Source organism: Pangasianodon hypophthalmus, chromosome 22, assembly GCF_027358585.1.
Source record: "Pangasianodon hypophthalmus isolate fPanHyp1 chromosome 22, fPanHyp1.pri, whole genome shotgun sequence".
Lineage (NCBI taxonomy): Eukaryota > Metazoa > Chordata > Actinopteri > Siluriformes > Pangasiidae > Pangasianodon > Pangasianodon hypophthalmus.
Window position 1 is genome coordinate 12,122,218 of NC_069731.1, and position 19,094 is coordinate 12,141,311.

At 37.7% G+C, this 19,094-nt stretch overlaps 1 protein-coding gene across 2 annotated transcripts in view; it reads right to left on the bottom strand.

The window, feature by feature from the left end:
• The window catches only part of pou6f2 (POU class 6 homeobox 2), a 94,480-nt gene extending 76,373 nt beyond the window's left edge, over positions 1-18,107 (bottom strand). The window contains exons 1-2 of one of the 2 annotated variants that reach the window (XM_026938181.3): positions 17,785-18,107; positions 16,800-16,959 (exon numbers count right to left, since the gene is read on the bottom strand). In XM_026938181.3, coding sequence (XP_026793982.2) covers positions 16,800-16,953 — 154 coding nt within the window. In that variant the 5' untranslated portion in view covers positions 16,954-16,959; positions 17,785-18,107. Of the gene's footprint in view, positions 1-16,799; positions 17,058-17,784 lie in introns of those variants that run through there. The other variant, XM_026938182.3, reaches the window with a different exon arrangement.
• Positions 18,108-19,094: the final 987 nt, after the last annotated feature.

Genomic DNA, 19,094 nt, shown 5'->3' on the forward strand with positions numbered 1-19,094 from the left:
GCTTTTAATCAACACAATAAAAATGGATTTTGTAAGAGGATAAATGCAATATTTGTAATTTTTAAGAGGATAAATGCAATATTTGTGTTGGTATTTGATTGCCAAAAGAAACTGGATTGAAGCCCAGGATAATACGCAGATCAATGGCAGCTTTGCATATCAGTGGATTTAAAACATAGACAGCAACAAACAACAAAAGGACCACCTTTAATTTAAAAAGAGACAAAAAAAAAAAAAAAACCTCCGTCGCATTGATCATCTAAGTGGTGGCCGGGGAGTGCGGATGAATAGATCTGGTAAACCAAGTCTGAAAGTCAGCACATATTAATTTTATTTATTTTTCCTACAGAGTGCAAAGAGCTAGCTTTAATTGACACTCTGCCGCCACCCTAATCCCCCTCCCTCCCACCCCCCACCAGACAACCACAAAACAATCGTCCAAGCCACCGCTGCTGCCATCACCATTTTGCATGCCACCTCCGTCCAACATTTCTGAATCAAATGGCCGTTATTGAAAGCTTTGTAAAGCTCCGGCTTGGCTTTTGGCCCCCGAGTGCATTTATGAATCAATTTTGCCCTCTATAAAAAAGGGAGTTTTAACACTGGCTATTTTAGTGGAAATCCATTATATCATAAGTTGGCTGGTAGGAGCGGAGGAGGCTGCTCAATCCGTCTATTCAAAATCAACAGGGCAAGGCGCAGCGAGCTTTGGGTAGATCTTAAATAGCTCTCCTGCTGGTGCTTTGCTTTGTGCCACATCATCTATTTATCATCTCATTCCACCCTCATTCAGCAAAGACGTTACACACAAACCCGACATAAACTGCACCTTCTACTTTTCAGCTGCTCGGACCACAAAACTGATTTACAGGTGATTTAGATGAAACAGCTCCACGGCTATTGGTATCTTTCTGTTCAAAAATGCCTTTTATTGTTCTCTTTCCTGTCTCACCAGTGTAATCATTAACCACTAAGCAAAAATCCATTAGCTCGCTGAAACACATTTGATGACTGCATATGATTTCGTTCATCTATTATTTTTTTATTACAACGATCATAAAAGGTTGTGGTTTGGTTTGGAGGGATTCAGTGTCTGGGCCTGATGACTGACAGGTCGCATTTAACAACAGCAAATCCAGTCAATAACCAGAACAGTGTTTAAATTGTACGGCCATTGATTCAGGCTAGTTAATGTAGCTGATGGTTCGAGAGAAACAGCACTTTAGCTTAGAGAGTGAGAGGATAGGGGAATAAAGAGAAACAGAGAGAACAGAGGAAAGACAATGTGCTGAGATAGATAAAGCTCTGTCTACAGCTCAGTGTGAGCAAATAAGTACTGTCAGTGACTCAGGAGCATGATGTTTCACTAACAGATCAATCTGCTTCATCTACTCTGCTGGATTTATATAAAATACTCCATCATTAGCATTTAGTCTAAACAGCCAGTTGCAGGCAGGTAAAGTGTTAGTGTTTCGACACCTTTAGAAATATCTGTTTAGAGTTAATCAAGGATTTGTTGATCTAAGCTTAATTATCATAATTCAAGTTCAATTATCCCTAACTGAAATTTAAATCTTAAATTAAAATCTTACATTTTAAAGCAATAAAGCAACAAGATTGAATTAACTGACAAATATTAGTTCACCGGTGTTCAATCCTAATTACTGGGGAAAAAATACATTCATCTTTATTCATTTATTCTTCATCCTGATCAGGATCACTATGGATCCAGAGCCTACATCCTGGATAGGATGCCATAATGCTATATAATGCTGGTGATTGTTTAATTATTATAAAATCGTTATAATAATATTAAACCTATTTCAATCAAAATTATCTCATGCTATTGGAACAATAGCTCTTGCAGGCTATTTTGTGAAACAAATAAATTTATTTGAAAATTATTTTATATTAACATAATATTCTTATTATTTTTATATTAACATAATATTATTTTATATTAACATTATATTAACACAATAATTATTTTATATTAACATAATATTCTTATAAGAAATATTCAGTACATTTACCTATATTAAGATGTCAAGTTTTCACATGCTGATCTATCATTTCAAGGAGAAAGAACATAATAACAAATGTATAGAAAAGAAAGGCAGCTGAAGAAGTGAATGTGGTGTTGATTTAGCTACCACACAAATGGACACATCTGTTCACAAAGCTTCCTTTACGCTCCTCATCCTCAAGCAATGTCAACTTGAGGGTTGAAAGAGACAAATATGTGCCCAGATGACTCCTCATCCTTTTAGGCCCATCTGTGAAATCAGGGACTTCAAGGTCCATCCCCTGTCTATGGAATCTCTAACCCTTTTAGAGAAAGCCAGAGGAATGCTGGGGTCATCCTGCTTTTCGCTCATGCTAACCCCACCTCAAATTATCTTAACCATATTTGCGACAAATAGGATTCTGCCTCCTGACCACCATTCTGTCTGTGTCCTGCAGAAGGGCACTTCTTAGATCTCTTTTATTAGCTCCATCACAGAAAACAGCTTTGTTTGGTGTATTATTATCTGCTTAGCTGAAATACCATTTTCTTTTATTATTTGGCATTTATAAAATATTATCCTATTGCCTTAACTATTTAAATATACTTAAGAATTCAGACAAAAGAATTCAGTTAAATCAGCATTAAATGGATTTTAACTGACTGGCTCTAAATCTAGGGTTAAAGCTTATTGTGGATACGTAACATTTATATTTGAATAGTATCCAGTCCTATTTCAATCAATTGTCAAGACGGTTAACCTATGGCAAGTTCAATTTTAGTTAGCTAAAGCTACACTTTAGCCCACACACAGCTCCCTTCAGATACATAAGTAAACAAGTAATAAAAACTGGTAATAGAAATGATTCTTGATTTTTGTTGTTCCAATCCAATGGCTTAATATGTAAATTCCACAGTTCCAGACACCATTATATTCATCTTTTTTCCCCTAAAATGTCTTGCATTACAGCAATACTACCCTGGCCTTTCAAACTTTAGTGTTTTTAGTGCTTTAGCTAGAGACGGCATAAAGCAAACACTAAAATGTGCATGACAAGCCCACCTAAGGAGTAGGACTTAAATAATAAATTCCAAATAACAAGTAATAGTTTGCATGTACAGTCTGATAAATTGCATTTGCAGTGTGTGAGTGTGGGTTATTTAAAGATAATAACTGCATCAATAAATGATGTCACACACAAAATAATGTAACTATTTCAGTGGGATTTTTGTGTGTGCTAATTGTTCTCTAAAGACCAAAACTCACCACACATACAATTTGTGTAATTAGGCATCACGCATAACACTGATTTTAAAAAGTGAGATGTGTTGGTGAGGAATATTTAAAAATAGCCCTAATGTTAAACCAAACTTCACCACAGCAAAATCAGGTCATAATTTTGAGGGGAAAAAAAGATAATCAGACCTAATTTCCAGATGTGTGTGTATATATATATATATACACATAGATTTTTTTTGTTGTTGTTGTTGTTGTTGTTGTTTTTTAAGCCAGCTTAGTAAATTTAATACCTGCAGTTTGGTTGTATCAATTTGTGCACCCAACCACCATTCCTGAGTTTCTGACTAATTAAACCCCACAGGGAGCACATTGCATTGACAGCATAAGTAGTATTGATAATCCCTGTATTTTGCAGTTTTAGGTAGAAGCATGCCATATTACATATTCATTATGGCAATTACACAAAACAGACATCTTCTTTTATTCATATGAAAGACAATTCTCCATAGAGCCTCTTAGTAAATTATCTTGCACTTATCTTGTTTTCAACTGTACACCTGGTTTTACGCGTCTGTCTCACAATGATAGGGCAGTAGTTTGGACTGTGCACCTCTCAGAAGCCCAGTAAACAACTTTTTTTTATTTTAAAAGAAGCAATTTTTCCTTAATTACTTATTTTACATTTATGTACTGCTGTATCTACTGTAACTTCCGCTTACCCCCTACAAAAACAATATTCGTGACAAGATCTTATAGAAATATGAAGACTCCAGATCCAAGAAACAATATATATTACATCATAAACTTTCACTCTCGCATCGTCTCATTGCCTCTCTACACTTTTCTCCATCCCACCTCTATTTCCTCACCTGTGAAGCCACTGCTTCTGTCCTCCACCCCACCTTCTCTGTGAGCTCTTTCATGGAGGATCAATACAAATCATCATAAACACAGGCAGACGGAGGGCACTGTCGACGACCTGCTGCGAATTCTCTCTCTCTCAAAATCTCCCACGCAAGGTCATCTAGTGCCCTGTCTCAACATCTAGTGAAGGGTGCAAAAAAAAAGAGAAAAAAATGCAGAAAGAGTAGGGCTTTGAAGCCACGGAAACTCCATTCTGCAAGAACAGAGGCATCCACAATTTTTCATTCCATGTCCTTAAGCATGAGGTTGGTGTGTGTGCATGGGGCAGGGGTGATAAAAAAAAAAATTCCTGATAACTAGTGTCTCTAGTTTTCTTTTTCTCGTACACACAAACACACACATAGACATCTACCTCTTCTATATATGAACACAGACACACACGCCTGCCTCTCATCTCCTCAGTCTGTGGTTTCAAAGGAAGTGAATAAGGCAGAAGGACAGAAGGTTATGCATTAGTACTGGTCAGTGCTCAAAGAGAAACCGTCATAAATAATAAAGGCTTCAGGAAGACAGTCCGGGCTCTTGTTAACGTCCACACTCCGAGCCCCGCGCCACACTACATCAAAAACCTCGAGATTGTCATTTCAACCACACACTCGATCTATATGATTAGGTGACTGCTTCAATTATAATGTACTACAGACAGAGGAGCAGGAATTAGATGAGCTGAGGGTGATACGCCAAAGTGGTGACAGCTTTTACATTTTGTCTGATATGAAAACAATTTGTTTGTGATTATCAGCTGATACGCTTCTCTTGTATCACTTAAAGGTTAAAGGTAATTTATACAGCCATCTTAAGATGAACAAGTGTTATTTTTATATTTATTTATTTATTTCACAGACACTTTTATCTAAGCATCTTACAAGTAAGGAAGAATGCAATCCATGAATATAGCAGTTGAGAGTTAGAGCCTTGCTCAAGAACCCAAACATGGTTCTTTGGCAGTTCTGGGATTTGCCCTATGGAACTTTAGGAGAAAATTTGGGACAGTAAAATTGCACAAAGATTTCTGATTCCTCTTGACATGTCTTGATGGTACAGATAGTGACATAGCGATTTATGCTGACTATGGTAAGTGAAAGAAAAACATAGCATCAGAAGATACATTAATCTCATTGCTTCAGGAAATTTTGAACTTTAGTTAAATTAGCTGGGTGGCACAATGGCGTACTTGGTAGTGTTGCTGCATCATAACTCCAGCATCCCTGCTTCAATCCTGAGTTAAGCTTATTGTCTATGAGGAGTTTCTGTTCTCCTAATGATAATGTGAAATTCATCAGGGTTCTCTGGTTTCCTCCAAAAAACATGCTAGGCGGATTAGCTGCTCTAAATTGGTGTGTGTGTGCATGGTGACCTGCAATAGACTGATATCCCAGGATAGGATCTGGAATAGATTATCTAGTGTAAATAAAATTCTGATTCAACACACAATAAAAATGCTAAATTAATCAACTTCAGCCTCACACTATATTTTCTATTTTAAACTGGTTTCAGTCTAATCTACATGATTGCACAATACCACAGGTTGTTGTTTGATCATCATGTCCAGTGCCGCAGGGGTCTAATGTTAATGTAAATGTGTGTTCCTGCTGTTATAATAAATATATACATTTTGCATTTATTAATGTTAAAATTATGTAGAAACCTTTATATACTGAAACACACTGACTTCTATAAATATCAGATTACGATATTTTTCTTTTGACTTTGCTGTATGTTGTTTATTGTTTCCTTTTTTAACTCTTTGCAAGTTTTTAAATTGTAAAACAGAGGTACATTTTCCATAGTGTATGCAAACCTTTGCACTCAGCTCTATCAGTTTGAGACCTTAACCGATGCAAAACATTTCCAGCAAGATCATTATTACAATCCACAAAAATATTTAGAAAATGCTTTCCATTCCAGCCTGTCATACCCATTTTTCTGCACACAACTAATGTTTTTCTAATCCATTATAAGAACTTGAAACACTCCTGCCCTCGGTTAAACTGCTGGAAGCCTGTATCAAAAACAAAAGTGGACCTAGAACAACTCCTAGATGGCCATCCCTCCCTCAACCCTGTGCTTGAACAGTGTCTTACCTGTAACCACGGGCACTACAGATGCATTAGCGAGCAGATTACACATGCTTGGTAGGAACGCATTAGTGTTACATGTTCGATGGGAACGGGTGTCGGCTGTAAGCAGACGACTGAAGGCCACGTCTATAATGAGATCTAACTCCTTAGGAGAGGCACTTGGGGCCAGTGGGCTCTATTTACACAGGCTGGTCTCATTGAAAAGAGAGAGAGAGAGAGAGAGAGAGAGAGAGAGTGTGTGTGTCACTTTATTACTTAGCCCCAGCAAAGCACATCAAGGCTCTCGTTGCATTAGGACCAATCCCTCCTCCTCCCTATTCAAGGATAAGCTGATTACACAAACATAATGTGCATGTTTTGTTCTGGGGCCTGCAAGGGAGCGATTTTAAGAGCATAATGCCCGTGTGTATGTGTACTTATATGCGTATGGAGCAATCCAGGATAAGGAGGTAGTACTAATTTTGCTTGTGGCTAACCATTAAAACAAACAAATTTATGTCTCCAGGACACTTTTTGGATAATAAGTAGAGTAGGGATACATTTGGATGGCTCTGAAAATGCACTACAGTGTCAAAGTACGTTTCTTCCACTAGACATAACATGACTGCAGCCCTGTGCCCGGTAAACATTTGAAATGCACAATTCTGATATTACTCTTCAGATAAGAACAGTGAAGCATAAACCATATCCATCTGTCCATAACAGATACATTTTCCTCTCAAAGTCCCCCTTAATTACACAAATCAATACACATTTTTTTAATCTATTCACCCTTTTTTTCTCTCTCACTCTCTCTTTCTGCTGAAGGTGACCCCTGGGCTGAAACGTGTCCTCCATTTCGGCAGATTCAGTATAAGTGCTGGCCATTTGGCTTGGACGTTAAGTGTACAAAATGAGTGGTCTTGTCTTTCCGGCCCTCTCGTTCTGACAGGCTGATGATAGAAGCATCACATCCCGGGCCCCCAATAAAACGCATAGTGACAAGAGATGAGGCTTTGGTCGCTGAATATAATGCTGGATTGTGCTTTGGAGTGCCTTATTATCTTGTCTCAGGAGGCTGGAGGGAAGAAGGATCTCACGGAAAAAGAGTAGATGCCACACTGTACCCTCACACACAAGCGCACACACTACTTTGGCCTTCTAACTACCGCTTTTTGTTGACAATAAACAGCACGAGGTGTATGTGGCAGCTTGAGTGCAAAGTAGGAGAAATGAGCTTTTTAAACGAAGAGTGTGCGTGCCATATAGAATCGAGGGAGAGGAGAGTTTTTTCTGGAGTCAGCGGCTTTGCTGTGGCTTGGCTGTTACTGATAATCCACACAAAGACTTCACATGGGAGTAGCGCCACACAAACTTGTCACAATCACAGTCTTGTAAATTAACCACTGTGTTAAAAAAAAAAGCCTTTTAACTAAGATCGCTATTATAAATTATTACATTCAGAAATGGATACCTTAAAGCAAAAACAACAAAACAATGGTCACTGCTGGACTATTGTAAAACTTTTTTTGTTTGTTTTTTAATGAAATATTATTTTTCATGAGAATATTTTTAAAGTATTCCATCTCTTTCTTTATGAAAATCATTTTCATTGGCAAGCAAAAGAGTTAATAGAACAACTCAGCTAGAATATCTCATATTCTTTCCCTGCTCTGCTGAGTCAAACATGCTTTCTGAAAAAAGTGAACAATACAGGCGTCTTTCTAAGAGCTTGATGTATGTGACATCAATTTTCACAAAGAACATTTTCCAAATATCGGGGGAAAAAAATTACAGCCACACTCTGGAGAACATATTCTAATTTGTTTATAGTTTTGGGATACAGCTATAGCACCCAGTGCGCAGGATAGTCTTCTGCTGGCTATTCCAAGTAGCCATGAAGCATCATGTGCATTCACTCATCGTCAGTACAGTAAGTGCTTTATCCTGGTCAGGGTTGAGAAGGATCCCTATCCAGGGAACACTGGACAGCAGTTGGGGTGCTATTTATTTCCCACTCAAATTACATTTTTAAAAAATTGTATTCAAGGTAAATGTAAAAGACATTTAAACATGGGTTAGGTGTCCTTTACAACAACTTATGTATTTTCAGATAAATAATATAACCAATCTACAGTTTGCCTTGCCCCAGCCCACTGTAACTACACCTGAAATCTAATCATTCAAATATTATTTAATCATATTGTTTTTGTATTAATGTATGAATCCAATTAATCCATCTCATGCTTGAAAAATCCATTATAAGTTAGGAAATCTTTTATTTTTTCACTCAATCCTGTCACCTGAACATTTTCACCCCTATGAAATATTTGTTCAACAGGAATTTGATTCTTCAAGATCAAGGGAAGAAGATCATTACATTTTTTCTTCTTTTTTCTTTATTGTTAGTGGGAATGTGATATTGACTTATGAGGTCACTTTGAACCCACAAACCTGTTACCCAAGTTATATATTTACAAGTGAGTACATTTTGTAATTGTGCCATTAGCATAGATACTTGTTGGTGTATTTGCTAATTCTATGTAATAAATAAATAAATACATTTTAAAAACCCTGTTACACCTCTAAGAACAAATAATAATTAAATACATATGTGCTTTTTAAATGGTTAAATGTTTTCTTAGATTTAGTATTATAAGTTACTTACTATTGTAAGTCGCTCGGGATAAGGGCGTATGCCAAATGCCGTAAATGTAAATGTATTATAGAAAAAAATAGAAGCTTAATTTTTAAGTGTTTATTTTTAAAGTTTAATTTTTAAGAGTCAGGCTAAAAGGTTAAATGTCAGTGCAATCGTAGAATCACCCAATGCACCACAGGGCACCATCCACACACACATTCACACACTTATTCTCACCTAGGGGCAATTTTGATCCACTTACTGGCTTGTTTTTAGGAGCTGTGAGGCAGCAATGTTACCCACTGCATCATCATGCCACACTGCTCTACATGTATTCACGTCATTCACATTGATTACATGAATCCTGGCAACTCTTCAAGTATCTCTACACAACACATATTACACCCTTCACACTAAAGGCAGCTGATTAAGACATACAAACCCAACCAAATTTTGATAGCCAAAGTTTTATTATAAGAATTAGTTGAATATTTTATTTCATCATCATTAATGTCATGTTGCATGGATAACCTAAGGCATCACTGAGGGTGTTTTCATATCTGGAATATTAAAGGCAGTTGCTGCTCCCTGCAGTCTTGTTGCCACACTACATAAAATAATTTCACTAAATGTTTAGAAAGGTTTTCTAGGGATTCTTGACATTCATACACTATATGATCAAAAGTATGTGGACACCTGACCTTCACAGCCATATGTGAGCCTTTCATCAAACTGTTGCCACAAAAGTGGAAGCACACAACTGAATGTCACAATAGACAATAGGTTGTCTTTGTATGCTGTACTATTTTGATTTCCCTTCACTGGAACTAAGGGGTCCAAACCTGTTTTAGCATGGCAATGCCCCTGTGCACAAAGTGAGGTTTATAAAGACATGGGTTGACCAGTTTGGTGTGGAACTCGAGTGGCCTGCATAGAGCCCTGATCTCAACCCCACTGAACACCTTTGGGATGAACTGGAACACTGACTGTGTGCTAGGCCTCTGTGCCTAACAATCAGTGCCTGACCTCACTAATGCTCTTGTGGGTGAATGGGCAAATCCCCACAGCCACGCTCCCAAATGTAGTGGAAGGTCTTCCTAGAAGAGTGGAGGTTATTGTAACAGCAAAGGGAGATTAATTCAGGAATGGGATGCACAACAAGCACATATGGGTGAGATGGTCAAGTGTCCACATACTTTTGGCCATATAGTGTATGTGCTTGATAGAATGGATTGAATTCTCTATAGGTAACAAATTGTCCTAGCATGAACTTGTGACATTGTGGTTTGTCCGAGCCAAATGAAATTGCATAATGAATAATATTAGAAATTCATTAATAAAAGATTGTAAAATGGTATGGAGATCCTTCATCCTTATGTTCTACTAATATGAAATATACACATAAAGATGCATGTCATTTATTATTATCATTATGATTATTGTTGTTGTTGTTATTATTGTTGTTGTATTAATGTTATTATTATGCTTTTTGCTTAGTACATTGAGTTTAAAAAAAAAATCAGATGGAATGAAACTGTATAGTGAGTACAGAAAAAAAGGATTGTTAGACACCTGAAGGCATCTGTATTAATGAGCTTCAGATTCATTGTCCATATTCCATATATTCAGTCTCAAATTCAGTCTTCCATATATCTGATCTCAGATTAGATCTCCATATTCCCATCTTTCACACCAGTGTTCACGGGATAGGCTCTAGATCCACTGTGACCCTGACCAAGATAATAAGTGCTTACTGAAGATCAATTAATTAATGAATATAAATATATATAGAGAGAATGATGTTTATGAGTAGGGTACACTAAATCTGATACAGTTTTAGTTTCTTCTGAATGTGAAACAAACACATAAACACCCAGCAAGCAAAAACAGCCCTGACAGCACAGACATAATCCACTCAGCACTTTCCTTCCAGGCCTTTTCCCTCCTTTTCTCCTGTAGTTACTGAGTTCCCTGTTCTTATCTAACTTCAGTGGATCACTTTTGGCAGCCAGGGAACCTTTAATCTGTAAAACAAACTCTACACACCCCCCACTACAGACTTATTGCATGAACATAATAAATATTAGCCTTATTATTTCAATGCATACAATACTATTTTGGCTAATTATTGGAGCCTTAGAGCTTTTTATTCCCAAATTACAGTTTTTATTTAAATTGTCATTAGGTTCAAGTTGACATTATTTATAGGTTAACTTGTTGTTGAGTTATTGATCTTTGAATTAAACCTATTCAATTCAAGTTGAATAGGCTAATAATTCTAAATTAAAACAAAACTAAATAATAGATATAATCATTCTGATGATGATGAGTTGTGATTTCCACATCTTTAACAAAATAAAATAAAAAAAAAAATACAGACCTTAGTTTGAGAATCTTTTTATACCATGAGCTCAGTCACAGTGTCCTGCATGATCCTTAAACAGAGACACGGGGTTGACTGCAAATCTGCACGGATTTAATAAATCTGCCCAGTTCTAATATATATATATATATATATATATATATATAGATATATATATATATATATATATATATATATATATAGATATAGATATAGATATAGATGTGTGTGTGTGTATAGCCAAGCTCCCACCTCCTATCCTCACCTCCTTCTACAGCTGTCTCACCGTGTGGTACAGGAACGGTAAGGTCTCAGACCGCAAGACCCTACAGTGGATTGTGAGAACAGCTGAAAAGATCAGCAGAGTCTATCTACCCACCATCGACACCTCATTCAAAAACCGCTCCATCTGCAAAGCCACCAGTATTGCAGAGGACCCCTCTCACCCCTCTCATGGACTCTTCATCCTCCTGCCATCTGGCAGAAGGTACAGGAGCATCCGTGCCACCACCAGCAGACTCCGCAACAGTTTCTTCCCTGAGGCAGTCAGATTACTCAACACACTGCTGCCTCCCAACACTCACCTGGGCTAGTCAAACACCTACCCCAGTACGACTCAGTACCACTGCACACCGCACTTTACAAAGCTGCATCGGACACGAGTTTTTGCTGCTACTTGTGCAGCCCATGTTCAGTGTATTTAATGTCCTGTTCTGTGTATTTATTTTCTTGCACTCGTCTGACACTGTTGTGTATTGCACATTATGTAGTCTTGTGTACTGTTATGTGCTGCAGCATGGTCCTGAAGAAACGACATTTCGTTCCAATGTATACAAGCTATATAGAGGGATGACAATAAAAAACTCACTTGACTAGACATATATACACACATAAACACACACACACACAATTTTATATAAATATTATGTTTATGTGTAGATTCAGTGGGGTACAAAGGTCTGAGAGAAACGCTTCTATTTTACATTCTTCATTTTCATTACAAATTATATTATTGACAACAACTTGAGTGAAAAGTAGAATCTTTAAAATATTTACATGAATTTCTGAGTTTCTTAGTATTTGGTACATCCACTTTTTGCTTTGACAGTGTGCACTCAAGCTGGCATGGACTTCACAAGTCTGTCCAAAACCTTGTGATCCATTTTAGGTCAAATTCAGAGGAGTGTCGTCTGAACACATGCTTCAATAGAAGAGATTAGACCTGAGGAAAATCTGACCTTTTGTACAAAGCAGTTAACATGGTCAGTATCACACATTTGCTTACATTTAAATAGGGACCTAGAAATAGTGCAGAATCCTGCATATTAAATATTCAAGATATTGAACTTTTACTTTCTTTGTCTTAAATATTTCAAAATTCTAAAACCTTTTGTTTATTTCCCATTTTAAATGAGAAAAACATCCCAGATTTTCAATGTGGTCTCAGAATTTTGGACCCCACTGTATGTGAGTCTAAGGTTAAGAATGTGGTTTACCATTAAATGTTTATCTGTAAATGTATTCATCATAAATACATGGCTGTGTTTGTGTGTGTGTGTGTGTGTGTGTGTGTGTGTGATTGCTTGCAGCCATGACAGCTAGAACAACTAAAAGACAGTCAGATGATGAGTTGAAAACATGAAGGTGGAAAAATGACAAAAAGCGGCCAACAAAAGCAGGTTTTGATGCTTATTAAAGAAAATTGTAACTCTTTATGAAGTACTCTCTCTCTCTCTCTCTCTCTCTCTCTCTCTCTCTCTTAGTGAATCTTGCCTTGGGATATCCTTAAAAATTCATCAGACTGACAATGGAATCCTCCAGACCAATCAGGGGGCTGACAGTGAGGACCAAATGGGGATCTAAGAGAGATCCCCCACCCAATACACACACACACACACACACACACACACACATATACGCCAGCCAATCCTCCCAAATCAGCAGAGGCCTGCCATGCTATCACTCTATCTCCTTAATGTCAAGCCACATCACAGTCCCAGTTCCATCCCAAAAGACAAAGAAAAATAATTCACTGATAGAAGAAAATATCCTATCCACTGTCTGTGCAGTTATCCATAAGCTCTTTCTTCCTTTCCACACACACACACACACACACACACACATATAAACACACAAACAGACAGACCCATGTTATGTTGGTTGGCATTCATAAGGGGGTTGCTGATGTCTGATGTATAATTTATCTCAAAGCACCAACCCATGCTCTTTATACTTCTCTTCAATGTCTGATGTAATGCCGTGAATACCTGCCTCAGTCTAATGAAAGAGAATTTACCACATTCTGAAATGCTGTTAGCTGTGATGGCTTCACCGACATCTTTTAAACAAACGACACTTAGTTAGCAACGTTGATGAAAGAAGTGAAGCTGGGTATACTATTCACATAATGAGAGGGTGCCGTTAATCTAACAGATTTATTCCTTATAAATACTTCAGGTTACTAATCAGCTGATACGTTTACGTTTAAATTTATTTATTTGTCACTTTCATCCAAAGTGAATAATATATGATGCAATGTACAATCCAAGCAAGCTGAGAGAGGAGCTGATGATATAACTGGACAAATCTCTCTTAAGTTTCCTCTGACCAGGAAAAAGTGCAAGAGAGTTGAAGGAAGAACTAAACACACACACACACACACACAAACACACACACACACACACACACTAGCAAGACAGAATAAAGGCAAGTATATATATTCGTAATTAATACATTATAAATAATAAAATGACAATTAACCCACTAAGTTCTAGGTTTATTATTTAATTATTAATTTTATAGCATTTTATTATTTATATTATTAATATATTATTTATAACCACTATGAATTATTCAGTAACTACAGTGAAACTAATAGAAAAGTTAAGCTAGTTATGAAAGGATCTGTATCGGCCATTAAAAATAAAGCAACAATAAAGTCTATTTCAGTAAACTTTAAGTTTACAAACTATGACAAGTTCATTTATTCATTCGTCTTTAGAAAGCGCTTCATCCTGGTCCGGAGCCTAGCCCAGAACTCTGAGAACGAGGTGGGAATACACCATGAATGAGACACCAGTTCATTGCAGGGCACCATGCATACACATATTCACTACACCTAGGGGCAATTTAGCTAATCCACCTACTGCCATGTTTTTGGACTGTGGTAGGAAACCGGAGAACCCGGAGGAAACCCACACAGAGACGGGGAGAACATGCACAGAATCTGCACACAGACAGTAAGCCAAGCTCAGGATTGAACCAGGAATCCTGGAGCTGTGATACAGCAACGCTATCCGCTGTGCAATATGGCAAGCTGTGTTTGAAAATTTCTGTTACAACACCGCAGCACATGTATATACCGAAAAAGTGAAAGAAAGAAAGAATCTATGATGAGGTTGAGCTAAACACAACATTAAAGGCAGAAAAGAAAAGGATTTCTAAAATAAAATACATCCACACTGATCCATATTACGTGTGTGGCTCAGTCAGGGCTTGAAAGTCATCTGAACATCTAAATACATTGACATAAAGTATATATTTTACATAATTTTATGCTCTTTTTATTTAAAATTAATAAATTAAAAAGGAGTAAAAGGTGTAAAATAGTCTGATAACATATGCCGATATCTAACGCAAAAAAAAGACATTTCTGAGATTATTTTATGAAGCTGCATAAGTATATAATACGTTTAAATGTCCAGTATTGTATTTTATTTCTTTAGTTTAGCTTTCATGCTACCTTCTGAGTGTACAGCTAAGTGGCACACGGTAAGAAAAATCCCTTTACAGTTTTGAATTTGAATAATTATATCTATAGTTTATTTTAATGCTTACATTTTGAGACTGACAGTTTGAGTGCATAGATGTGTAGATATATTCATGTGTGTGTGTGTGTGTGTGTGTGTGTGTGTGTGTGTGTGTGTGTGTGCGTGTGTGTGTGTGTGTGCTTGAACACGGGCATATGTATGTTTTTGGGAGCAAAAAAAAAGTAGAAATATCAAAAACTATGTGAATGAAAATGAAAAAATATCAAAAAGTAGAAGTGAACTTATTAAAATAAAGCAAAATGAGTTCACTACAGGTCAGAGAGATCAATTTTTCCCACCAATATATATTTAAAAAATAAGATAAAATAAGCAAAGAATAAGAGTGTTACTGGTTTAATGCATTTGCTGACCTTAAAATACATCCGACTACAAGCTTGTAATTTGATATCTAATTTCAGATAGTTACTATAAGCTAAATCTAGAAGATATAATACATCATATATACAGCTGTATTAAATTATACTCAGTCTGTATGGTAATGTTATAGGATTTTTGTTTCACTTCTTTATGTTTGTCCCTTAATTTTAACAAGGGCTTGACTTGGAATTTCAGATATGCATACTTAAAAATAAATCATAAAAAAGAATCCCACCAAAGGAATTTACAAGAATTTATGATGTAAATTTTATATTAATACTCAATTTCCTGTTTAAAGAAAAAACATAAAAAAACAATATAAACCTGGAAATTGAAGTGATACTCAGTTTACCCAATAGCACTTGATTTTTACGCACTAAATATTACAAAAAACAAAAAACAAAAAACAAACAAAAAAAAAACATAATAACAACAAGTTTAGTTATATCAGCGATTACATTATAAAGCACAACTAATAAAATGTTATTTTGCATATTAGAGGTAATTTGTCATAAATTACTAAAGAATACAGAGGGATACAGCTCAAGAAAAGAGAGTGAGAGAATGGAAAAAGTGAGAATATCTCTCTCTCCACACAACAATCACATTTCTCTCCCCCTTAGGCATCCCACCTTTCTCTCATTTTTATCTCCAGTCTCAGCCAAGGAGATTGCAAATGTGAAGAAATGTCACCCAGTGTGACAGATGAGTGCATCTGCGTCTCCTGTTGCCAGTTTGCCCCAGATTCTGTCATACTTTTTTTTTTTTTTTTTGCATTCTGAACGAAAAACGATGTCCTCACGTGCAGGGCTGCATCCCAAAGCTCCCCCATCCAAAAAAGATTTTGGACAGTTCCACGATAAGGAAAGTTCTTCTTAGTGCAAGTTCTTCTTAGTGCATGTAATTTATGGTGATCATCAGCAGAACACAGACAGTCTCTCTACACACACCGCTAGTTATTTAACTTCTCAGTGATGTGATACGCTGGCACAAACAGTTCACTGGCTGACTGTATAATGCTTTATTCACAACCACAGATTTACGCAATAATAAGTGAAACAACTTCTCCTCAGTCATCCAGATATGATGTACACTTTCTCTCTAACTCTTTTCATGTACTTCATCCAACATTTTTACAATCCTGACAGCTGGCATTTTATCAGCACTTGCGAAAACTCCTCCAAGCGAAACTTTCTAACTCATCTCTCAGTTATACTCACACACACACACACACACACACACATGCACATCAACTATTCTCTATAACCCACTGGCTGTTCCATGTGTGGCCCCAAAGCTTAGTGGTCAAATCGAAAGAGCTAAGAACTAAAAGATGGGCAGAGACAAAAGAGGTGAGGATGATGAAGATGATGTACTCACCATACAGCTTGTCTTCAGCATCTGGAGGCAGCAGGAGAGGTTCCTCATTAGTCTCGCTGTCCGGGCTGGGAGCCCTCTCGTCCTCGCGCAGCTCTGCGCCTTCCATCTCTCCTCTCAGGGAGAGCAGCGGCTTGCTCAGCTGCCCAGTGATCATTGGAGCCTGGAGCAGGAAGGAGAGATGGAAGGAGGAGGGGAAAATCACTGGTTAGCACTTGGGTTCTCTCGCTTGCTATCGCTCTCAAATGCACACACACTCGCATGTGCTCTCTGCTGTTCCCCTTCTCCTGCTCTCTCCACCTTTTGCTCTCTATCTCTCTCTCTCTCTCTCTCTCACACACACACACACAACACACACACACACTCTTTCTCTCTCCAGTGCTGATCACTCACTTACACAGCGCTCTCTCTTTCTCATATTCTCTCTCTCTCTGCTGCCTGAACTAGCTCTCATGGACTGGAGAGATTCAGAACGATTCCATTTGTGTCCCACGTGCCCCAAAGGCCTTATTTACATACTTTATTCTCTAGAGTATTACACTGCAATAAATCTCGTTATGCAACAATGTTCAGTTGTTCAAAAGCATCCAATGATCATCATCGTTTGTTTATTTTGCTCGTTCTCAATTACAGGTAAAAATGATTTTTTAAAAAAAACTTAAATCTGTAGCTTAAAACAATTCTATTAAAAAATTGCAGTACTTCAGTGTAAGAGTTGGCACAACAGGCTCCATTGTGAATTTTAATGGCACACTTCAGTCAAGTACCTACAGAAATTTACATATACTCTTAATTGCCCCAATTCATAGTTCCACTCTTGCAATCAGCGTAACTCATTCCAAAGAGCACTTTTATGAGGCTACATAAAAAAGTAGCATTCCATAATCATTTTATGCGTTAATTTGAATCACAAGTGCAAAACTCCCACAGCAGCGTGGGCAGTTGGTACTTCATGATAATTTGCTAATAAAAAAAATAAATAACTTACCAAAATGGTGTCTCCAGATTCAAAGGAAAATATGCTGAAGAACTACTCGTAAAGATATCCAAAGATTAGAGAGATCAGCGCTAGAAATTTAGAAGCAGTTGACTCTTCACGAAGGCCAAAAAAGCATCTGATAGGAAAAGCATCGACTGGTTCAAGTCTGGGGTCGCCTCTAGAGATTCACCAGAGATGTCACCTCTACTCTCTTTTCATCTCTCCTCTCTCCATCTCTCTGTCTCTCGTTCTGCCCCTCCTTCCTTAGATGTACCTCCTCCCTGCTTTCCTGATGGTGAAGCACATCATAAACAAATTCAGGCAGGAGGGGGAAAAAAAAAGAAACCTCTCCTCTCCCTCCCACTGCCTTATTTAGGGAGAAGTTTCTGCCTAAGTGGCTCTGAAATAGGGACAGGTGATCAGTTCGAATCTATCCTGAAAGGAGAAGCAGAACAAAAAGGGGGGAGGGGGGTCAGTGAATGAGGGAGGTGGAGGGGTGATGTGGCTACCCAGACCTCCACATCACCATATTTACCCCCCCTCAGGGTGATTCAATGATTGCGGGCCCTAAGGGGCCGTTTCAAATGTGCTCATCAGCCCAAGCACTGCAGACTTTGATGTGACACATGATAATCTATGAAAATGTTAATCAATAGGAATAGTTTAAGCTGTCGTTGGTGAAGCGGACCGGTCAATACTCATATACGCAGCAACAATGTCGCTTGTCATCGCTTTGCTGGAGTTCTTTCTCTTTTTTTGCCGAGCACTTAAGCACAAGAAACTCAACGATGCGTCAATATGCCCCCCACGCTGTCCCCTTGCCAGAGAGGTAAACACATTTTCCACCGCTGCTGAATGATAGTGCCTCTCGCTCTGCATTCATTTAAACCAGCATCCCCCTCCATCTACCCCTCCATCCATCCATCCTTCCATCCCTTCTTCTCTTTGAGTTGCATGGATAGGTCCAGTGGAGGGCAAAATTAATACCTAATTGAATAGTGCAGTCATCAAAATAATCAATACTTTTTTATTATTTATTCTTTACAGTCCGTTGACCGGTTGAGAGCTGAGAAGAGCTGAGGGAGCTGAGGGAGCTGAGGGAGAGAGAAAGAGAGAGAGAGAGAGAGAGAGAGAGAGAGAGAGAGCTCAGTGTAATTTTCACCGCAGGCTGGACACACAATAAAACAAGGAAAATTATGGCAGAGCAGAGGGGAAAATTTGGGACGGACGAGGACGGGGAATCTTTCTCTCCACAACAAGTTATAAAAAAAAGGGACAGGAGTGCCTTAAAGAGCATCCTTTCTCCTTCCTAATGTTTG